The 24,234-nt window shown below is 43.8% G+C and overlaps 1 protein-coding gene across 1 annotated transcript in view; it reads left to right on the top strand.

Annotated features, from left to right (window-relative positions):
• The first annotated feature begins 513 nt into the window (after window positions 1-513).
• The window catches only part of med23 (mediator complex subunit 23), a 28,513-nt gene continuing 4,792 nt past the window's right edge, over window positions 514-24,234 (top strand). Inside the window, exons 1-25 of the mRNA XM_053642087.1 lie at window positions 514-1,614; window positions 2,098-2,129; window positions 2,269-2,356; window positions 2,947-3,071; window positions 3,726-3,837; window positions 3,945-4,043; window positions 4,465-4,566; window positions 4,664-4,733; window positions 4,858-4,970; window positions 5,185-5,280; window positions 9,609-9,809; window positions 9,918-10,061; window positions 10,248-10,393; window positions 10,819-11,064; window positions 13,301-13,443; window positions 13,684-13,858; window positions 15,297-15,460; window positions 15,571-15,695; window positions 16,711-16,916; window positions 18,129-18,309; window positions 19,009-19,179; window positions 20,501-20,717; window positions 21,081-21,317; window positions 21,743-21,908; window positions 22,110-22,182. Of these exons, the coding sequence (XP_053498062.1) occupies window positions 1,564-1,614; window positions 2,098-2,129; window positions 2,269-2,356; window positions 2,947-3,071; window positions 3,726-3,837; window positions 3,945-4,043; window positions 4,465-4,566; window positions 4,664-4,733; window positions 4,858-4,970; window positions 5,185-5,280; window positions 9,609-9,809; window positions 9,918-10,061; window positions 10,248-10,393; window positions 10,819-11,064; window positions 13,301-13,443; window positions 13,684-13,858; window positions 15,297-15,460; window positions 15,571-15,695; window positions 16,711-16,916; window positions 18,129-18,309; window positions 19,009-19,179; window positions 20,501-20,717; window positions 21,081-21,317; window positions 21,743-21,908; window positions 22,110-22,182 (3,483 nt within the window). The 5' untranslated portion in view covers window positions 514-1,563. The remainder of the gene's footprint in view (window positions 1,615-2,097; window positions 2,130-2,268; window positions 2,357-2,946; window positions 3,072-3,725; window positions 3,838-3,944; window positions 4,044-4,464; window positions 4,567-4,663; window positions 4,734-4,857; window positions 4,971-5,184; window positions 5,281-9,608; window positions 9,810-9,917; window positions 10,062-10,247; window positions 10,394-10,818; window positions 11,065-13,300; window positions 13,444-13,683; window positions 13,859-15,296; window positions 15,461-15,570; window positions 15,696-16,710; window positions 16,917-18,128; window positions 18,310-19,008; window positions 19,180-20,500; window positions 20,718-21,080; window positions 21,318-21,742; window positions 21,909-22,109; window positions 22,183-24,234) is intronic.

Here is a 24,234-nt window from a genome sequence, read left to right as displayed (position 1 = left end):
GATCTCGTCTGAGATGACATCAGGACGAAATCGCCTTTAATAAAGCTCTAGGTTCAGCTGAGTTCCATGCTACAGTCACGTCATGCGACAGGAGGACAGTTTTGTTTTTAATCTCTCTCTCCTGTCCACTCATGCAGGTATTATTATTATTATTATTATTATTATTATTGTTTGTTCCTACCTCTGACCTGTGACATTTCTAATACATTGTTTAAAAATGCCATAAACAATCGATTCATTTCCAGTACGGGTTCTCAAACCTCCTTTTTACCTTCATTTCAACTATCTCAGCTCGACGTTGCACAGCGTTGTATTACACAAACACACTCTCCGCGCTTCATTCCTCATACAGTCCGGAGTTTTTCTGCCATCTTTCTTTTCATGTGATATCATTTATATCAGATTTTTAGATTTTTCTTCTCTTGTGATTTCCAGCACTGTAGCAAAGTATAAACAAATTCATTATTTTACTGCCGCGAGTCCGTTATGAGGTTAGTCAGGAGACGGTTGGGTTTCTGTGTGAAGAGTATCGTGACTCTGTGTTTAGCTGCTGGTGAGAAGGGCGGTGGGAAACGGAAGGGGTATGAGCCCACTGCCGGGCAAACAATTCACACCTCTCCACAATAAGACTGGTACAGAGATAAAACGCACAGCACGACTAAAGCGCTGGGGTCCTCTGAGCCACCTGAGTTCAGTCGGGAAGCAGCCAGTATGTGTCAGGAATTAGTCAGGTTTTAGAACAAGTCAGGAGATTAAACGAGTCAGAATGAGTCGAGAGTCAGAATCAGTCAGAAATGAATCAGGTGTTTGAATAAGTCAGACTGAAACAGGAGTCAAAATGAGTCCGTAAGAGTCAGTGAATCCCTTTTGAGTTTATTCAATCCAATGCTGTATATGCTGGATTATCAATCTGATTTTCAATCATTTTCATTATTATTATTATTATTATTATTATTATTATTATTATTATTATTTGTTTGTTTGTTTGTTTGTTTGTTTGTTTAAATTATTTATTTATTTATTTATTTATTTATTTTTACCATTTCCAAGGACATGGAAATTCTGAAATGTAGATTAAACATATTTAAATTCTTATCTTAGAGACATATGGAGTCATATTAATGTAAAATTAATATCATTTATATAATTAGAATGATTAAATAATATATAATACTATTCAATCGGATGTTCCGGAACTAACAGTAAAACCTGTGCGTTATTCCGGTCTATTTTGGTAAGTACAATCACTTCCGGTGGCGGTACCCCGACAACAGCCTTGATTTCTTTTTTCCCTACCTGTATTAAAAAAATTCCCGCCTTCCATGATATAATTGGCTGGCGCTGTCTAGAAGAACGTACTATAATTGGCTACTATTTTAGATTCGCCTAACGGACAGTGAAACTAACCAATAGCAACAAAGGAGGCGGGATTTTCCAGAAAGCGGGTGGGCTAAAGGAATAACCCGACCAGCGTTACCGCAGATTGATGCTAACGAAATGGAAGCCGCGAATGTAAACAGTTAAAACTATTGCACACTTTTCTGAACTCTAAAGCGGTAAATTATGGCGGTTCCCATGGAAACCCAGCTTCAGAGCATATTCGAGGATGTTGTGGTATGTGCTCGCTTTGTGTGTGTGTTATTTGGCTGTGTAGCGCGGTATGCTAACAAAACTAGCAGCTGCGAAATTAGTTCAAATGGTACTCTCGTGATGTAAATAATATAAAAATGATGCAAACATGCCGGAGTGTGAATGTAGGGAGTTAAATTACTGCAGAATAAACAGGTATGTTGTAGTAATAGAATATCTAGTTCATATATAATTATTACCATTTTATTTATGTGCTAGTTTGCATTGTTTTAAGTACATTTATATATTTAATTATTACATTTTTACCACACAACTCTTCCATCACACACACACACACATTTTCACCTTCAATTTGTGTTGGGATGACAATTAAGTGTCTTTTCTAGATTGACCATTCATAATGCAGCTCAATGGTCACGTGACCTCGGTTTTGCTGGATTGGGAAAAATAAAAACATTGCACAAACTGCTTCATCTGTTTATTTTATTTATTTATTTATTTTTACAGAAAACGGAGGTTATTGAGGAGGCGTTTGCAGGGTAAGTTAATAAATGTGTGTGTGTGTGTGTGTGTGTGTGTATAAAACATAAACGCTTAAAGAAATAAAGCATGAACAGTACGGTATAACAGAAATGATTGGAAGCCTGACGTGTGTTTGACGTCTTTCCCGAACTGCAGGATGTTCATGGACACGCCGGAAGATGAACGGACCAAACTGATCAGCTGTTTAGGAGCTTTCCGGCAGTACTGGGGCTCGCTCCCTCAGGTGTGGAGAAGGAAGAGTTTACTGAAAACATCACGTTTACACAAACTTCCACCAGAGTTAAAGTAAATGAGGCGTTCGATCAGCCGAGACGTGTTTAGTGTCCGACGTTTGTTAAAAGATTCGGACTCGTGTGTCATTCTGACTCCTACCGATTCATACTCTCTGATACCAACTCCTTATGACTCCTACTTACTAGGCTTGCTGCGATAGACGGTGCTCCCGGCGTTGGGGCCGCACACCGATTGCATCACTGGCCCACCGTGGCCCAGCCCCCACTGTCGTTTTGCCTTTTTATAGTAATAAAAATCATCGAGTTCAGTTAGAGAACGGACGCTACGGTTAAAAACCGAATGCGTACGCTCAATTCAGTGCGAGTCGAATGAGTCAGAGTCACTGCACAGATCAGCAGGAGTCAAATTTCATCGATCGCGTGACGAGAGTGAGGCGAGCGGGCTGACAAGACGATGGTGGAAGATTTGGTTTCAGAAGGTCTATGTTTAATATAAGCGAGCTTGTCACTGTATACAGTTAAGTGTCTCTCTCTCTCTCTCTCTCTCTCTCTCTCTCTCTCTCTCTCTTGCTCTCTCCAGGAGTCACATGAGCAGTGCGTGCAGTGGATCGTACGCTTCATACACAGCCAGCACAGCCCCAAACGCATCTCCTTCCTCTATGACTGCTTAGCCATGGCTGTGGAGACCAGCCTGCTGCCACCCAAGTACACACACACACACACACACACACACACACACACAGTTATTTATTACATCACTCTTATGCTTATATTTTAAAGTGGCATAAAGATGGTGTTGGTTAATTTTCTATAACAGCAGCCCTGACAGTTACGTTATTGTTTCCATAGTAACATGTATGGAATGAGTCTCCAGTGTCAGCGCTTTATAGTCAGTGGTGAATGAGTCAAAATCAGTTAGTAGAATGAGTCAAAATCAGTTAGTAGAATGAGTCAAAATCAGTTAGTAGAATGAGTCGGTATGAGTCAAAATGAGTTTGTGTGAATCAGTATGAGTCCATACAAGTCAGAATGAGTCGGTATGAGTGAAAATGACTCGGTATGAATGGGAAAGAGTTGGAATGAGTCTGCATGAGACAGAAGGATTTTGTGTGATTCGGTCTAACTCAGTGAGTCTGTCTAAGTTTTTATGAGTCAGAATCAGTTGGTATGAATTGGAATGAGTCAGAATCGGTCAATACGAGTCAGTATGAATTGGAAAGAGTTCGAAAGAGTCAGAATGAGTCATTATGAATTGGAACGAGTCGGTATGAGTCGGTGTGAGTTTTATGAGCAGCGTTGTACAAACCTTTGACTGATATTTGTTTTGCATATGATGACTGTGTGTGTTTGTGTGTGTAGGATGGTGTGTCAGGCGCTGATCGGCTCTGAAACCCTGGAGTGGGAGCGCGCTCAGCTCTGGTCTCTGACCTTCAAACTCATCCGGAAGATAATCGGCGGTGTGGATTATAAGGTGCCGCCTCAAGCATCTCGCCGTCTCTTATCATAAATAAGACGTGTTCGAGGCATGTTTTAAGCGTGTGTGTGTGTGTGTGTGTGTGTGTGTGTGTGTGACTGCAGGGTGTGAGGGACCTTCTGAAGGCTGTGCTGGATAAAATGCAGACCATCCCAAACCTGGTCAGCTCTGCGGTGGTGCAGCAGCTCCTCCCAGCGCGAGAGGTACGGATCACTTCACCAACCGCCCTCTCCCGATTTAACCTGATCACTATTCATTAACCTGAGATACTATCCCGGGGTAATGGAATCAGCGCTGGATTATTTTATATGAATTAACGCAGTAAGGATGTATGTTACTGGATTTAACCCAGAATATATTTTACTGTAAGTTTCCCAGGGGGAAATATTATTATAATTATTCCATGAGATGTTTTATTGGAACTGGTCCAGGATGTATTTTACTGGAGTTAGTCCATTATCTGTTTTACTACAGTTATCCCAGATTATATTTTACTGGACCTAGGCCATCACGTACATCCTGTGATGTATTTGAATGAATGAATGGAATAATTGTAGTTGAAGGTGTGTGTGTGTGTGTGTGTGTGTGTGTGTGTGTGTGTGTGTGTGTTTGATCCCACTGAAGGTGGTGGAGTATATCCTGGACAGGAACGCATGTCTCCTACCTGCTTATTTCGCCGTGACTGAGATCCGGAAGCTTTATCCAGAGGGACAGCTGTCACACTGGGTATGGGACGCACACCTCAAACCTTTACGCTGCTGAAGATGATTACATCGTTTTACATGCTTTACATGCTTTTACGTTGTTTATTTCCCTCCTCCAGCTGTTAGGCAGCCTTATATCCGACTTCGTGGACAGCTTCCGCCCCACCGCGAGGATCAACTCCATTTGTGGTGAGTTTAAAAACACTGTCGTGATGCGTCCTGCACGGGTACCGCTATATCTGATACACACACACACACACACCACCATGTCAGTGTCAGAAGTGTGTGTTCTCTTTCTCGGTGTGTGTATCAGGTCGCTGTAGTCTCCTGCCCGTGGTGAATAACTCGGGAGCGATCTGTAACTCGTGGAAGCTGGACCCTGCCACGCTGCGCTTCCCTCTCAGAGGCATGCTGCCCTATGATAAGGTACACACACACACACACACACACACACACACTCTCACACACACGCACACTCTGACCCACTGGTTCTATCTCGGGTTATATTTAATTACTACAGATGTAATTTACAACAGAATGTAATACAGCAAATTCCACACACGGTTAGCGCACACGGCAGTGTCACATGACACCTAGCTGGACTTTTATTGGACGGTGAGGTTTGTTTTCTGGACTCCAGGACCTGTTCGAGCCGCAGACGGGCTTGCTGAGGTACGTGCTGGAGCAGCCGTACTCCAGAGACATGGTGTGCAACATGCTCGGCCTCAACAAACAGGTACGTCTCTCTCTCTCTCTCTCTCTCTCTCTCTCTCTCTCTCTCTCTGTCTCTGTCTCTCTCTCTCTCTCTCTTCTGTTCTCGTTCTCTGTTTTTTCTTTCAGCCAGACAGAGAAAGTGAGATTAAAATGATAATAAAAGAGAGAGCGTGCAGGTGCGCTCGTAGTCAGCGGGTACGGTGGTAGGCGATTGCAAAGTGAATGATTTTGCTCTTGCTTTTCTGTTTTTATTTATTTATTTGCACCAAAAAAAAAAGGCCAGCCTCCGGTAAACGCCCTGTGCACTGCCTGTGCTTCGCTGCCAAAACTCTGTGTGAGTCGGGGTGGGCGGATCCTCTTCTCTCAGTGCGTCCGGCATGCCCTATAGCCCCGCCTACCTCTCTGATACATGTCTGGTTTAGGGGAAGGGGAAGGGCTAGGAGGCGGGAGGGTAGGTAGGGGGTGTTTTGGGGTTTTTCAATGAATTTTTTTTGGTTTGGTGGTGACTTGACGCGGGGTACTCGGAGCTGGCCTCCTAGTCACTGTATTTGTCTTCTTTTTTTCTTCCTTTATTTTTGTTCTGTCCTGTCTTACCCCGCCCACCTTGCGCCAATGCTCTAGACCCTGAACATTGCTCAGGTATGTTCATAATCTTACTGTTGTATTGTGACTAACCCGACTCTGGAAGCTTGTCCACACCCAAACAGACCTTTTTGTTTTGTTTTTTTCTCTCCATCTAATTATAACACACACACACACACACACACACACAAGGAAAGGCTAAATCTATACACATGGGGCTTGAAATTACCTCTGCTCCAGACTGTTAGCATCACTCTCAGCTAACTCCTTATGCTCCATACCAAAAAGCCGAAAGAAGGCTCGCCTGTAATGCAGGAGCTTCACGACAAACGCTCAGTGAAATATTCTGTTCAGATGTCCGTCTGAACAGTACCGAACTCTTCAAGCTGTGAGATTTAATACACTTTTTCCGGTGACTGTAAGTGATCAGAGTGTCTGAAGTTTCCCCCCCAATCCCAATCTGTTTACTCACAAACAAACACCACGTCCTGTAGAGGGTCTTGCATAAGTATTCACCCCCTTTCTTTGAACTTGTCAAACGTATGTAGCGTTTGAACTTGAGAATGGAATGGGGATTGTACTGCATGTCATAATTCTACACGGAACCGATCGCAGCATTAAAGTGGAAGTTATTTGCGGTGCAGCCGCTCCCCGTCAGAAGTCACGTACCCCGTTGAACGGAGTAGACGTGTGTAATTAAAGTGTCATGTTCTTTCAATATAAATGTCCCTACAAAATTCGGCGAGCGGGTAAAGAGAGGATTAGTCAGAGAAGCAAACACGATGCCAAGGGTAACCGTGAAGGAGCAGGAGAGAGAGAGAGATCCACAGCCTGGACGCGAGATGCTTACAGGACACTCCACAGAGCTGGGATTTATGGAAGTGTGTTGAGAAAAATGAACAAAGCCATATGAGGTTTCCAGAGTGCCTGTTTGATCACACCGAGACGGTGGTGGTGAAGCACGGTGCTGGAAGCGTCGTGTCGTGGAGACGGGTTTCATCAGCACGGGCTGGGAAACTGGTCAGGGTTCAGGGAGAGATGGGTGTAGCTGAAAACAGTGAAATGGAAAATCTGTTCTAACCTGAACGAGATTTGAGACTGGGGTGGAGCTTCACTTAACAACAGGACAGCCACTCTGAGCGTGCTGACAAAGCTACACCCGAACGTGTTCGACTGGCCCTGTCAAAGAAACTGAGAATCTGACGCAAGGCGCATATATATACATATATCAGGATCCATCAGGATCCAGATGTGCACAGCTGATCGGGACATATATCCTAGCACACCTCCAGTGAAAGGTGGTTATTGTCCCAGGGGTTGAATACTTATGCAACCAACAAATGATTCAATTAAAATCATTTGCAGCTTCAAATGTTACACATATTGTGTAATTTATTTATTTTTTTGGGGAGAGGGGGGTGAATCCCAAAAATTAGCGGTTCATAAACATGGAAATATCCATGAAATGTAAAACCCAAAGTGATCTTATAAAACATCTCCGTCGTCCTAAACACAGTATAGATCTGGTCTTTACAGCATTCCCAACCCCTGTGTAAGAATTCCCATTCCCATTCCCAAGAAGACCAGCAATCAATCAAAAACACGCCCGTGACGACGTTCTGGAAAAGTATCTGAACTAATCCATCTAGTTCCAGTTTGGGAATATTCCCATACCCATTTCCCATGCCGAGAAGATACACTTGATCCAAACACTTGATTCCTCCTTGGCTAACGAGACACCAGATTATGAAATGATGATGAAGACATGTTAATTTCAAGCCCTGGTTGGCGCATGTGTGTATCTGTGGTTCTGTTACTGCGCTGCTTTAAAAAATATATAAATAAATCCATTTTTGCGCCGTAGACCTGCTGTGTGTGCTGTTATCTGCTCGGACTCTGGCTGGATCATCATTTCCGTCACGTTTGTTCCGAATTTAGATCAGATCCTCCGTCTGACCAACAAGAACGAGGCTCGGATTGGTGCTCTTTTAATAGCGGGGGGGGGCGTTGGGGAAACCCAAATTTTTCAGACCAGACGCGCGCCAAGTATTCGAGTCGGAATAGCGTTGACCTCAAAGCTAAAAAGGTGTTGGATCGGATGTAGCATTTTCCGATCTGATTAGGCTCATTAGACGTCGTCTTCTAATAAAGCCGTGTGTAATGTTCTCGTAGGTCAAATAGAACTCCCTGAAAACCTTCGTCAGGTCTGATTTATTTATTTATTTGTTTATTTATTTTACGCGTTCACGTGCGCGTGTTTTATAAACGCCGATCAGACGTAAAGTGAAGTTTTTCAGAACCGAGTAATCGCGAACGCTACGTTTCTTACGTAAACGCTACGATTAAATACGCTGGTATACGTACGGTGTGGTTAATGAGGCCCCTCGTCGGGGTCGATTCTTTACAAGTTTATACCTAAAATTTTAACTGCTGCCGAAATTCAGCAGGAAAGAAGCCGATACTGAAATATTGATTAATTTACGTGATAAATACGATCCGATCCCACAGACGTAGAGTTTTCCCTACTACCGCAGCCAATAGCCTACCCCGGAATGTCCGTTCGACCAATCCCTGCATGGCACCTCAGAGGGGAAGCTGCAGTGTATCCCGGCAGTGGCGGCGAGGTTAGCTATTGCAGCTATGTCTCGGAATTAATGCCGTTAGCATCGGATTTAGCGATCGGACCTATTTGGACGGTTTTAGTGTAAAAAAAAAAAAAAAAAAATTCCTTGTTCTCACTATTTTTCTTAATCCTATGAACCCAGATGTTTGTCTCGCATGCCGTGATATGATCATTAAATAATTTATACTCCAAATCACTAAACATTAATACTGCATACAGTGGTGCTTGTTAATTTTCTCGATATTTCTGCGTAAAATACGGCCTCAAGCATCATCGGATTCTCACAAGGAGATAAAGAGAACCTGATTACAGAAATGAGACTAAAACATTACGCTCGGTCATTCAGTTATTGAGGATAATGACCCAGTAATCAATGGGATGATGATGATGATCAGGGGGAAAAAACATAACGTTACAAATCACTGACACTGGAGACTCCTTCCATAAATATTATATAACCTCGTGTGGATCGCCAGCGCAGGTCGAAAACGTACGCCGTCCAAATAGGGCTGTTTGTATTAATCTGAAGTTCCCACCTCAAATCTCGCCATCTTCTGTTCGTAAGACCCGCCACAAGAGGGCAGCACGTCCTCAGAAAGCGCTCTGTCCCTGGAACCGGTGCGTCCCGTGTGTACAGAAGCACGGAGAGAGCGTCGAGATGTTCTGGTGCGATATGTTGCAGCTTTCCCTGCGATCACGGTCAGGGCTTCTGTGTGCAGCCGTCATGCCATGCTTGTGTGCAGTGAACAGTTTTACGCTCATGCGTGTCTTGTGTTGTGGCTGTGTTTTTCTTCCTTCTGTTGGTTTTTTTCCTTCCTCTTCTTCTTCTTCTTCTTCTTCTTCTTCCTTTGGTTTGTTTGTTTTTTTCGCTGCTCTGGTTGCTTTTGGATGTCTCCGAAAGCGTGAGCTAGGTCCAAACACGAGTGTGTAAAAGGGACGCCGGTCATTAGCGTGTGAGACGCTGGCTCCGCTGTGACGAACTCGATCGAACTTTACGCACTCTAACTGGAACGTTTTTACGGAATTGAGAACATTTTGGTAGCTGTTCGGTTATGCGTTGTCGCCTGCGCGTAAGCGGATCTGTCCTCTGGCTCTCTCTCTATCTCTGTGCGTGTGTGTGTGTGCGTGTGTGTGTGTGTGTGTAGCACAAGCAGCGATGCCCCGTGCTGGAGGAGCAGCTCGTCGATCTGGTGGTGTACGCCATGGAGCGCTCAGAGACGGAGGAGCAGTTCGACGACGGCGGCACCAGCCAGCTGCTGTGGCAACATCTGTCCAGTCAGCTCATCTTCTTCGTCCTGTTCCAGTTCGCCAGCTTCCCTCACATGGTCCTCTCGCTGCATCAGAAGGTACGCACGCACGCACGCACGCACGTACGCGGCACACGGGTATGCGCTGTGCTTTTAGAGCTGAACTCCTGATCTGTGTGTGTGTGTGTGTGTGTGTGTGTGTGGTAGCTGGCTGGGCGTGGTCTAATTAAAGGCAGAGATCACCTGATGTGGGTGCTGCTGCAGTTCATATCCGGAAGCATCCAGAAGAACGCGCTGGCTGACTTCCTCCCCGTCATGAAGCTGTTCGATCTGCTTTACCCCGAGAAAGAGGTACGGAGACCGCGTCCTTCAGCTGAGTATCTCGTCCTGTGGGTTTGGACACCTAATGTATACGTACGATTTGTAAATTATCACTTGCTTGTGTGAAATATGCATGTATTGTGGAGTGGTTCTGACTCGGTGCTCATTGTGGAGTGATTCTGAGAGAAGTTCTGCATTTGTGTGTGTGTGTTGCAGTGTATTCCAGTACCGGACATCAACAAGCCACAGTCCACACACGCCTTCGCCATGACCTGCATCTGGATCCATCTGAACCGCAAAGCCCAGAACGACAACTCCAAACTGCAGATCCCCATCCCGCACTCTCTCAAACTGCACCACGAGTAACACACACACACACACACACACACACACACGTGCGCACACAGCACCTATTTATCTACTTTCTCTATCATCAAACAGGCTTATATACATTTATATACACGTATAAACGAATACTAAAACATGCAGTACTGTTTCCGTCCAGCATGTGGTGCTGTTGCTGTGCTCCAGTGTATTTTTTGTGAATTTCAGCTGGATGCAGGTCGATGAAGTCGCTCTCAGGGATGTAAATGTCGACAAGTACTACAGAGTAGTGATTAGTAATCCAAAAATAAGCTCGGTTTATTTTCCTACAGTCCAAAATAAATAAATCAAGTAGTAATTTAAATACAAGGGCTTATTATTATCATGCCCTGTTAATATTTTTTTATCATCTTGATTAATGTGGTTGGAGTTAGTGAATATTTCCTGCTTTTGTTCGTGTCAGGTTTCTGCAGCAGAGCCTGCGCAACAAGAGCCTGCCGATGACCGACTACAAGATCGCCCTGCTGTGTAACGCCTACTCCACCAACTCCGAGTGCTTCACGCTGCCCATGGGCGTCCTGGTGGAGACCATCTACGGTAACGGTACGGTGCGCATCCCGCTGCCCGGGACCAACTGCACGGCCTCGTGCTCCATCACACCGCTGCCCATGAACCTGCTCGACTCGCTCACTGTCCACGCCAAGATGAGGTGAGCTCGGCGCATAGGTCTCTCTCGACGCTAATAATCCCACTGAACTGGAGCGGGATTTCTGTCTGATGGGGTAATACCCTTTTTTAAAGGTGTGTTCGGTACGATTAACAGTCAAATAAAACACGCAGTGATGTTCTATTACAGCAAAGTAATCATCTTCAGCGTGGAAGAGTAACTCGGCTTCATCGCTCCACCCCGTCCCTGCTTATTTTCCTGTAACGGCACGACTTCCTTACATCTTTTATGGAAATGCTTCACGGACAGGAACATTATTGTGCGTTTAATTACGCACAGCACACCACTGTGGGTTGTTCGTGCAGAATGAGCAAGGCCATCTCTCTCTTTTTATTTATTTATTTATTCTTCTTTTTACAAGGTCCTATTATGCAAATCGACTTGTGTGCTCCTGAGACGCATAATTAGATCAGACTGAAAACCTCCCTGTGCTTTTACTGAATTAGCGCGGTAGCTTTTATTATAACCCCCCCCGCCAGAAAAAGGTGTTTAGTTTCAACCGTCGAGGTGTTTGATTTGCCGTTGTGTAAGACTCAGACTTTCCTGCGTCGTAACGTGCTGTGTGTTTTTGTTTGTGTTCATGGGAGAATGAATTCTGCTTAGTCATTCTGTGTGAGTGTGTGTGTGTGTGTGTAGCGCTGTCAGCCTGGTCGTAGAATGGTGACTAACTGGAAGGAACCGTGACTAAATCACGATGAATTTTTGATCAGTGTCATGTCATCTGTTTATTTACGGTTAAATAGAATGAATTAATTTTCCTCCCTGAAAGGCAGATAATCTAACGCTCATTTGTAAGCATGCGTGCGATGTGAAATAGGACTGGAAATGCTTACAGTTTCTTTTTTTTCTCCTTCTGAGCCTCTGTAGGCTTGTGTGATATAACGATACTATCGTTCTTACACGATTTCACACTGCGACGATCTCTGCCGACGTTTACTTTGATTATATGATATGATATAATATGATATTATATTACCAGACCTGATGAGGTTTTGGGTCGGAGCGCCGCAGTTTAACGTCTTGTTATTCCGAGAGATTATCTTGTCGTTTTGATCTACTAAGTCATTATTTGTAAGTTGTTAAAGTGGCTTAGCAAATTAAAATAATGAGATACTGTCTCGAAATAACAAGTTACTCATTCAAAATTCTGAGATACTAGCCAAAACAACGAAAAACTAAATCACAATAATGAGATACTGTCTTGAAATTAGTTACTTATTAAAAACACGTGAGATACTAAGTCGAAACAACAAAATGCTGAGTCAAGATAATATCAAAACTACGAGATACTAATCAAAATACCGAGATGCTAAGTCACAATTACGAGGTATTAAGTCTGAGTCAAAATTCCGAGATAGTAAGTCAAAAACAAGATATAAGTAAAATACTGAATAACAAGATCCTACGTTAATGACATCAAAACAACGAGATCTTTAGATCTCAATATACTGAGATTCTATGTCACGTACCAAGAACGTTAAGTGAAAAGTACGAGATACTGAGTAAAAATAATAAGACACTGAGTCTAAACATCGAGATACTTAGACAAAATTCTGAGATGCTAAGTCAAATACAAGACACTTTTTTGTATTTTGACTCGTTGTTCTGACGTACGAAGTCAAACACCAAGATAGGAAGTGAAAATTAAAAAGTCAAAATAACAAGATACTAAATCAAAACAGCCTCGTAGGTCTGAATAGCAAGATTCTAATGTAATGACTTGTTAAGTCAAAACAATGAGATACTAAGTCAAAACAAGATACTTAGTCAAAATACTGGCATGCTAAGTCAAATACCGAGATACTAAGTGAAAATTACGAGATACTAAGTGAAGATTATGGGATACTACGAGATACTGAGTGAAAACTACGAGATACTGAGTGAAAACTACGAGATACTGAGTGAAAACTGAGATAAAGTAAAAAATGAGATACTTACTTTCACTTAGTATCTCAGTACTTGACCAATAAGTCAAAATCATGAGATACTAAGTTAAAATAACCAGATACTAAGTGAAAATTATGACAAGTCAAAATAACCAGACTGTCACAACAACGAGACGCTAAGTCGGAATCCCGAGGCGCTAGGTCAAAAGCGATATGCTAAGTGAAAACAATGAGATGCTAAGTGAGGAGTACGAACTGTTTTTTTGAGGAACATTTGTGATGTTTGGTCATTCCTGCATACTCATACTTACTCACTTATCTCCGTGTGCTAGTCTGATCCACAGTATAGCCACACGGGTCATAAAGCTGGCCCACGCCAAGTCCAGCATCGCTCTTGCCCCGGCGCTGGTGGAGACGTACAGCCGCCTGCTGGTCTACATGGAAATCGAGTCGCTCGGCATCAAAGGCTTCATCAGTAAGTTCACACGAGTCGACAAACTGGTAAAGAAGGTTAATGTCTGCTCAGGTGACAGCTGGGTTCTCCATACAGCTAGTCATGTACTCGATGCGGTCGACTCGTCTGCGAGCGGCGTAATCTCTCCTTAATCAGCCGTGTTAATTAGAGGACTAATTCCTCTGTCATGGAAATGCCAAACCCGGCGAGCGCTTCCTCATCTTCTAAACCAGTTCGTTTCTTCTCGCTGCCTCGATCCAGGTCAGCTCTTGCCAAACGTGTTCAAGTCCCACGCCTGGGGGATTCTTCACACGCTGCTGGAGATGTTCAGCTACAGGATGCACCACATCCAGCCTCATTACCGTGTTCAGCTCCTCTCACACCTCCACTCGCTCGCCGCTGTTCCACAGACCAACCAGAACCAGCTGCACCTCTGGTAGGAACCTGGACAGTCTCACAGTGTAGATGAACAGGTGGAGGGAGGGACAAAGGGATGGGCGGGTGGATGTGTTTATGTGCGAGAGGGTCTTTGAGCACAGATTGTAGGTATGGTGGTTAAAGGATGGGCTAAATGAGTGAGAGGATGAATGATTTGATGTCTGTATTGGTGCGTACATGGCTTGATGGGTGTATTGGTGGATGAATGGATGAGTAAGGTCATTATTATGTTGGTGGGTGTATGTGTGCATGAATGAGTTGTTCAGATGAATTTCTACGTTTTTAGTTGGATGAAGGGATTAATGGGTTAATGATGTGATGGCCGTGTTAGTATTAACTGGTATCGGTGAATGACTTGATGATGGATGAGTTCTTGGGTGTGTTGGCGGTTGAATGAATTGAAGGGTGAATGAATGAATGAATGAGTGAGTTGATGGCTATATTGGTTGATGAATGAATGAATCGGTCCTTGTGTATGGGTGAATGAATGGGTGAGTCAGTTCATGGGTGTGTTGGCGGTTGAATGAATTGAAGGGTGAATGAATGAATGAATGAATGAGTTGATGGCTATATTGGTTGATGAATGAACGAATCGGTCCTTGTGTATGGGTGAGTCAGTGAATGAATCGATGGGTATTTGGATGAATGAATGAGTGAGTGAGGTGAAGGATCTATTGATGAATGAATGTTGGAGAATGAATGGATGAGTGAGTTGATGGCTATATCGGTTGATGAATGAACGAATCGGTCCTTGTGTATGGGTGAGTCAGTTCATGGGTGTGTTGGTGGTTGAATGAATCGATGGGTATTTGGATGAATGAATGAGTGAGTGAGGTGAAGGATCTATTGATGAATGAATGTTGGAGAATGAATGGATGAGTGAGTTGATGGCTATATCGGTTGCTGAATGAATCGTTGTGTGTATGGGTGAATGAATGAATTGATCACTGAATTGATGGGTGGATGAATGATTTAGTTGCTATATGCTGTATTGGTTGGTGAGTGGATGAATGAGTTGATGAGTATATTGGATGAATTGATCAGCTTGATCACTTAAATTAGTGGATGAATGGGATTTTAGATGAGATGAATTCATGATGAATGAGTTATTGGTTATAGATAGAGTTATAATCATATAGATATCTTCATTTTTAGATATTTCTATATATATATATATGTCTGGATGAATCAGTAGGCGAGTGTGGGAATGGATGAATGGATGAGTCATGACTGATGGGTAGGTGGATGGGTAAATAGATAATGGTATAACTGGGTGGAATGATGGATAGATGAATACATTATGGACGGATCATAACATCAAAGTATTTTTATTATTGTTTTTTAATTAGATGCAAAAGGAAACAATGAGATGCTGCACCTCAGCTATGATGTGAGGCTAACGTGTGTGTGTGTGTGTGTGTGTGTGTGTGTGTTAGTGTGGAAAGTACAGCTCTGAGGTTAATCACGGCGTTGGGGAGCTCCGAGGTGCAGCCACAGTTCACACGGTTCCTCAGCGACCCGAAGACGGTGCTGTCGGCCGAGTCAGAGGAGCTGAACCGAGCGCTCATCCTCACCCTCGCCCGCGCCACACACATCACCGGTACTCCTCATACACACTCATTACACACACACACACACACACACACACACACACACAGGTTATGGCTAACTCTGTGTAATGCATGGTTCTCTTCTGTGTTACGGCTCCAGATTTCTTCACGGGTTCTGACTCGATCCAGGGAACGTGGTGTAAGGACATTCTACAGACCATCATGAACTTCACACCTCACAACTGGGCCTCGCACACACTCAGCTGCTTCCCCGCTCCCCTGCAGGTCGGCCACCGACACCTTCAGCTAACATTTTAAGCTCTTTAATCTGCGCCCCGATGCGAGCAAGTTTGTCGATCTAACCTTTGTAGATTTCTAGAGCGTCACTCTTGCTTAACCTGGGAGAGAATTCTAGAGCACCGGTAGAACCTGGGTGAGAATACGAAAACTCCAAATTGACTCTGCTTCAGAGGGAACATTTGCCTGTGAATCCAGAGACGACTCCTAGAATGCCATCTGTGCAGACCCTGGGGTTGGGAGGGAGCAGGACGGGGAACTCCTTTAGAACCTGGACAAACTCGACCACACTGAGCCTCGGCGAGAATTCTCAGTTCTTGCCCAATCTAGGAGAGGGTTCTTGAGTTCCTTTAGAACCAGGCTGGGAATTTGAGAACTGCGCTGAGATTCGGAGGGTGAGAATTTAACCTCCTGCGGTTACTGCGTTTGTGCTCGTGGCTAGGAAACAAGACTGACGTTTTGTTGTTCTGTGAGATATTTTCGAGCCGAGTCGTCGTAGTGTTCTAACGCGTCCGTATGCTGTACGTTAGTCACCTCAGACCATTAAAAATCTGTTTTGCTGTCCTTGTTTTTGTTGTTGTTTTTCGGTAACTCTCCATCTGTTGCGTGTGTCAGACAATGCAGCACTCTGTGGGGAGACACGACACGTTCCGTCTCTCCTCAGGATTAAAGCAGCACGCTAATGGAAGCGAAATGTTTTTGTAGGCACGAAGTATCGACTGCGTTCCCTTTTTACCACAGATGTCGAGATTTACCTCAACGGCGTAGTTCACGCCTTCGAGGAGCCTTCGAGGAACCCTCTGTTTGACGTGTGGCCCTCACTCTGCTCTACCAGGTGTTTAGTGATCAACGGAATCCATTGACAAGCTTCTCATTTGTTTAATTCAGTCTCGATCTGACCTTTTTTGATTTCCTCACATCGCCACGACGACTCACAATTCATCAGATTACAGAGAAGATCTCTGATTTGTATCGTCTCCTCTTTTTTTTTTTTTTGGAGCAGGCGTTCTTCAAGCAGAACAACGTTCCTCAGGAGAGCCGCTTCAACCTGAAGAAGAACGTAGAGGAGGAGTACAGGAAGTGGAAGTCCATGACCAATGAGAACGACATCATCACTCACTTCTCCATGCAGGGTTCTCCGCCACTCTTCCTCTGCCTGCTCTGGAAGATGCTTCTAGAAACCGACCACATAAACCAGATCGGCTTCAGGTGAGCCAAAAAATGTTTTGCTTAGAAAAGTTCAGCAGCTCTGACACTGACAGTAGCGCGGGTTTATATTCACGCGCTCGTTCTGATGTCGTTATCGTTTCTATAGTAACGGCTCATTCACAGGGACAGCATGAACGGGTTAAAAAACGAGTGCAGTCGTTGATACGCTAAGGAGACTTAACGCTTATGGAAGGAGTCTCCAGCGTCAGCGGTAAAGCTGTATCTTTAACGTAAGGACAGGAAGTTACTTGTTTCCAAGACGATGTCAATGTCATAGTTATTAAATTAAAAGTAGTCGTTGCTGTGGTACGTAAGAGGAATGAAACACTTCAGGATGTGCGCTTTATAGAAAAATGGTCAACTAAAGCAACTCCGCTTTATCACACACACACACACACACACACACACAGAGAGAGATAACAGCATAGCCAAAGATGTATTTTTTCCCCTGGTGTTATTCATCAAGGACGTTTGCACTGACTCACGGGGTTTTGAAACGCTCTTTTGTACATGCTGCAGCTGCAGGTGGTTTCACAGAGTCACGTTGTGTCGGGCCGAGCTCGTGACTCGGATCGCACGATCTCTCGCTTACAACACCGCTAGTGTTCAGAACACACCGCCTGATTGGTAACGAGCGATGAGGATGGGAACGTCCTGAGGTGCCCACCTGATCTACGGATAAATAGAGCAAGAGAGACACGGAAGTACAACAACGAAAAATGAGGTCCGGTTTGGGTAAAAAAACAAACAAACAAAAAACGTCCTGCTTGCTGTTTACGAGACACGAGATGCTCTCAGTGCAAACGCTCGCAGCACAAAATGGAGCTAATTACAGCACCCCAGTTTTCTGAATGTCTGCTCTTATTTATCTATAAGGAGCTCCGTGACGAGCTGAACCGATGGTAGCTTTCACACTTTGTACGATGATCTTTGAGCCATGTTTGAGTCTTTGAGAGAAACGAGCATTAAAAACGATCCTGGATACCGTACTGCTTTACCTAATAAACCGCTACAGAACGCTCTGAACTGACTGCTGAACTCTCTTCTCCCGTGGGGCTTCAGCGGAGCAGCAGGGTTAAATGAACTGTGTAGTATTATTATTATTATTATTCATTATTCACGAGTGAAGCTTGTTGTAAAACGCACCTCTGACTGCTTCATTTCATGCACGACTGACTACAGCTCATCCATTGGTGGTCTTCGTTCCTGCAGGGTTCTGGAGCGAATCGGTGCTCGCGCTCTCGTCGCGCACGTGCGGACGTTTGCCGATTTCCTGGTGTACGAGTTTTCCACGTCGGCGGGCGGTCAGCAGCTCAACAAGTGCATCGAGATCCTGAACGACATGGTGTGGAAGTACAACATCGTCACTTTGGACCGTCTCATCCTCTGCCTGGTAAGGAATATTTTTTTTTCCATGTGATTTCGGCTGCCGTTGTTTTGGTGGACTTCATCTGGAGTACTTCTTGAAGCACTTGCTCAACATCTCTCTGGAACGATCAATAAAACCGTGGAATTAAACTCTAGGCTGTAAATAAATTCATTCTCTAAAATAAAATAAAAAAAGAAAGAAAATGACATATTGAACACCCTGTTCTCCTGGGAATCATCTTCATGGTTGGAGTTTTTGTCTGATAATCAATATTTCTTCCACGTTTCTAACACCACGCTCTATTTATTATCCGTTAGCCAATCGATAACGCCAGCAATTACCTGTACGACTTCTTCCGGTCTGATCTCTGCATGAGGCTCAGAAAGATGAGGGTTTTGTTGAAGATGGAGGAGTTTATTGTATTTTCACCTTTTCGTTTTAGGAAACTGCAACGAAACAGACTTGTTATTGAGAGATGTTAGACACAGGGTGTTTATCAAGGACGATGTTTAAAATAATGTTCTAAGAGTAATTCAGAACCAGGTCGAGTAGCATACACTATCAGCATTACAGAATATCTCCACTGGTAAATTTCTCAAACGGGAGATGATCTGTGTAATCTGGCGTTTTGCCATGCTCTGATCTCTAATATTGTCCTGCTTAAGCGTGAGGTGTCTTTCTTTCGATTTTTTTAATTTACCCTCGATGATTGCTGTTGCGCAGGCGATGAGAAGTCATGAGGGCAATGAGGCTCAAGTGTGCTACTTCATCATCCAACTGCTCCTCCTTAAACCCAATGACTTCCGCAACCGCGTCAGTGACTTCGTCAAAGAGAACGCTCCGGAACACTGGCTACAGAGCGACTGGCACACCAAACACATGTCCTACCACAAGGTAAACCTTCCCTAACTCAGGAATAACGTCTTCTGTCCCAGGGTAACCTTCTCAACAGGTGCCATACGACGAGGTGAGTGTAACATTTTAAACAGGAAACACGTTGCAGGTCACAAGAACATCTTGCCGGTTACACAAGACATGTCATACCACACTCCATATACAAGTTCTATATACAACATGACCTTACCCAACACACCAAATACTACCACAAGGTGACCTTACCCAACACACCAAATATGAGATCTACCACAAGGTGGGTGGTCTTCCCCAACACACCAAATACTACCACAAGGTGACCTTACCCAACACACCAAATATGAGATCTACCACAAGGTGGGTGGTCTTCCCCAACACACCAAATACTACCACAAGGTGACCTTACCCAACACACCAAATATGAGATCTACCACAAGGTGGGTGATCTTCCCCAACACACCAAATACAAATACTACAAGATATGCCACACCAAGTAGGAGGACTACTACAAGTCAACAAGTAAACTGCAAGTGTCAACATATCCCTTTTTTTTTTTTTTTAAACTTAATAAGTAATCAAATAGGGCTTCAGTATAGGTAGCGTTATCCATTTTTCTGATGCCAGCAGAACTCCGCTAGCCTGCGTTCAGTATCAGCCGCATAAGCAGTTTTTGGGTCTTTTAACAGCTCGAGTGTCTGTCATTGCAGAAAAGTGCTGGAGGATGTTTGCAGTTGATGAATGTATTAATAATTCACTTTAGACTCGCTGCATTCATCTTCTCAATTGAATGAAGGATATTTCAGGGGGAAAAAACTCAGCTTTTCAGCCATAATGTTATCCAGATTGATCCAGCATAGATACCAGCGAATGAGTATCTCCCCCCCCCCCCTCTCTCTCTGTCTCTCTCTCTCCATAATAGGATTTTACAGGCTGCCCATGCTGCCCTGTCTTTTACACTGACATTTTAATAGTTGCAGTGTTTGCCCCTTCTTGCATTCTTGTGTAACTGTGGTAAATGTTAAAGAGAGAGAGTTCAAACACAATGCCACCCCTTACCCTGCCCCCTCATGATGGCAGTACTGGATCTGGCTGTTTGCTTATTTAGCTGTGAAGTACGCCCCTTCACTTAGGCAATTGGCTTTGAGACCACAGAGAATAAAGAGAAAGCTTGCAGTGTTAACATTTTGCGGGGTTAAAAGAAACGTTCGCTGCGTTGTTGTTGTTAACGTCGAGAGGATCTTAGTATCTTACCATATTATCCTGTCCTTTCTATGCTGGAATCGATGTTTGGAAAGGAGCCATGGGCTCTAATAAAAGGTTATATCTTTTTCCACACATGCAGAAGTATCCAGAGAAGCTGTATTTTGAAGGTCTGGCGGAGCAGGTGAACCCCCCCATGCAGCTCCAGCCGCAGTATCTGCCTATCTACTTCGGCAACGTGTGTTTACGCTTCCTGCCCGTCTTTGACATCGTCATCCACCGCTTCCTGGAACTGCTACCGGTCTCCAAGTCCTTGGAAACCCTTTTGGACCACTTGGGGGGGTTGTACAAGTTCCATGGTGAGGGGGAGCGAAAAGCATGGAGCAGTCCGTCCATGTTGACGGTCTCCTGATGATTTTCTTGGGGTGGGGGAGGGGGATGCTTTATGTGGTGGTGTAGGGGTCAGTCGCATTTGTAGTACAATTGTCGTACCAGATTGCTGGTGTTTTCCTGGATTCAGTTCATAAGTACTGTGGAAGTCACCGTGGTAAAAGGTAGTCGGTCCAGTCAAGACCATTTTGCTCACTGTTATTTACATTGAACCCATCGTATCTCGGCTTATTATTATTATTATTATTATTATTTCTCTTTTCTTCAGACCTCCTGGTTTCAACCAGTTATTTGTTAACTAATATCTATCGTTGCTGGATCTGATCCCTCAGACCGCCCAGTGACGTACCTCTACAACACCTTGCACTACTATGAAAGGCACCTCCGTGACCGAACCAACCTTAAACGCAAGCTCGTCCACGCCATCATGAGCTCTCTGAAGGATAACCGTACTCCCGGATGGTGCCTCAGCGAGACCTACCTCAAGTTTGGCATGAACCCCCGTGAGGACAACGTCTGGGTCCCCGATGACACCTACTACTGCAAACTCATCGGGCGTCTCGTGGACAATATCCTTCCTTCTGTTTTGCAGTATTCCCAAAGACCCTATCTTACTGTTCCGTTCACTACTCAGCAGTGTATGTCCTCCTAATCCCAGCTAGGGTTTCTTTTGTTTTATTTTAACACTGGTTCCATCCAGTGTTCGTCGGATCAAGGCTAGACAGAGAGACGGGTAGACAAGACGGGCAGACAGATAAAGAGAGCAAAAAGCAAGGCTAGACAGAGAGATGGATAAACAGAGAGACCTATTAGTATAGATAAGGCTGGACGGACAGAACAAACAGACAGACCTGTTAGCAAGGCTTAAACAAGCAGATGGTTGAACATGAAGATTTAAAAATTCCTTCTTGATGTTCAGGGATTGAACACGCACGCACACACACACACACACACACACACACACACACTGTTTTTTTTTCTTAATGTGCATCACCGATGGCAGGAAAATCTCCAGGCCCTTTCCCGAACTGCGATTGGCGGTTTAACGAGTTCCCAAACCCGGCAGCACACGCGCTTCACGTCACCTGTGTGGAACTGATGGCCCTCGCTGTTCCGGGTGGGGACGTGGGAAACGCACTGCTGAACGTAGTGCTCAGGAGGTCAGAGGTCATCCCTGTATCATTTTGCAGCAAAAATGTCAATAACAAGATCGTGTAAAGGAGTACTGCCGCAACATGCGTATATAAAAGTCTACAAATATCTTGTACTATCTGTCTGACATTGTGTAAGTCTGATGTGTCTGTTAGACGAAGTGTGTGTATAGTTCAATCGTGTGTGTGTGTCTTCTTTATGTCCTACAGTCAGCCACTCGTCCCCCGGGAGAACGTGACTGCTTGGATGAATGCGATTGGTCTGATCATCACCGCTCTACCTGTACGTCCAGTTCCCGCCCTCACACACACTTTATCTCTAACTCCAAGGTCACTCCTTCTGGCTTGCGTGCCTTTTTCCTGTCCTTGATTCTTTCTTTTTTGTTGTTGTTGTCGCTCTATCTCTTTCACCCACGTTCTGTCTTTGATAAGTACCAAGAAGTTTAGGCTGTAACGTTATGTTATGTCATGTCATAGTGTTCCAAGTCAGATAAAAAGCTAAGATCCTATTCAGACTGGTTCGTTTCAGCCATCTTGAGTATCATGATTATATCCAGATTATCGAATTACGTACTTAAAATGCTGGTGTGAATTCATCCCAGAGACATTTAACACGGATCAGATGATTCTTCTAACAACTTCAGGAGGTTCGACGTTCCAAGAGTCAGTGCATTCGACTTTACAAGACATGTTTATATGTTCTGTCATAACCGAAACCACGAACACATTAAAATCTAACCGCATCCCTTCCCAATACATGACATCATTATAAAAACCCCTTCTTTAATACATCCCGTTACGTATTACACGTCACGACGGCTAACCAGAAACGTGTAAGCTAATATTTCTACAATACAGTCTGATCGGAGTCAAGTCCAGATGTGTAAACGTTAGTCATATCGATTCTGTAACTACAAATGCGGCATCAATTATTTAACATGTATAAACATGACTTAAAAAACCCTTCTCAGAAAGCCGGACAGATTGAACATCATGTTTATTAAAAAAAAAATTTAAAAAAGCATTCTGCAAAACTCATAGTTCACAGGAATTTTAAAAACGTTTCACTGGAGCATTAATCATGTCAAGTGCTCTTGATTTGCTTGTGCTTCTGGCAGCTGTGCTCGGAAATTTGGGGAAAACAGCATCCAACTCGACTCTGCGTCTGGTCCGTAGGGGTGACGGTTCAGTCTCTGCAGTATTACTGCTGCCAGAGAAAGAACGCAAAAACTAACGGTCTCTCTCGGTCCGTTAATGAGTGTTCTTCATTTCCGTCGCCACGTCCGCGGAGACTCGCTTGGTCTGGTTATCCGATGCACCTGTGGCCTGTTAATCTACACTTTAATTTTTCCATTTCATTTGCTTATGAGCAGGAGAACTCTACCGAGAGTAATGCCACTTTCAGAAGGATCCTGCATATTGCAGCAGAGTAAATGTTCTGAGTAAGTTAGTGCGTAAACTAATCAACGTTTAAGAAAGAATTAGGAAACTAATAGGAAAAGAGAGCTGATTGCAGAACATTACAACAGAAAGCTTTCAACAAGGCTTAAATACAGCCGCTAAAAATATCTAAGGATAATTCAATAATACTAGGATCTGGAGTTAAAGTATAGCTGGAGTTCTAGTATACTCAACTCTGAAGGTAAAGTGTGCTGGAGTTATGCTTCAGATACCCAACTCTAAAATTAAGCTGCAGACTGCAGTTCAAGTATACTCAACTCTGAGGTTCAAGGATACCTGAAGGTCAAGGATACCTGAAGTTCAAGTATATACCCATCTTTGAAGGTCAAGTATATACCCAATTTTCAAGGTCAAGTATATACCCAACCTTCAAGGTCAAGTATATACCCATCTTTGAAGGTCAAGTATATACCCAACCTTCAAGGTCAAGTATATACCCAACTTTGAGGTTCAAGTATATTACCAAAGTTTTAAGTTGAAGTATGCCACACTCTGAAGTTAAACTGTAACCAAAGTGATATACTACGCGTATATATATCTCGCTCATATTAAACAACATATTAAAGTTAGTTCGTTAGTTTACTTTATTATCCACGTTGTGGAATGTTGTCTCTAGCTTCACCATGCAACACATCACAGACGATATATAAATATGCATAAAAAAAACATACAAGTCAGAAGTCACCAATCATTTGCATTTAAAAGTTTGGGCACAAAAGATAACCGATAAACTTTCTTCATATAACGTCTCCCGGATGGCAACCGGTGAGAGACATCCCCTACTATCACGAAGGCCTTTTGCTTGACTTTCCACGTGTACAGATCAGACGTCTCTGTGTCGTGCCGATTCTCTTACTGGCTTCGTTTACAGTCT

The sequence above is a fragment of the Ictalurus furcatus genome, chromosome 2 (genome assembly GCF_023375685.1).
Source record: "Ictalurus furcatus strain D&B chromosome 2, Billie_1.0, whole genome shotgun sequence".
Lineage (NCBI taxonomy): Eukaryota > Metazoa > Chordata > Actinopteri > Siluriformes > Ictaluridae > Ictalurus > Ictalurus furcatus.
The sequence above is the reverse complement of the archived record's forward strand: the minus strand, read 5'-3'. Positions and strand labels throughout refer to the sequence as shown.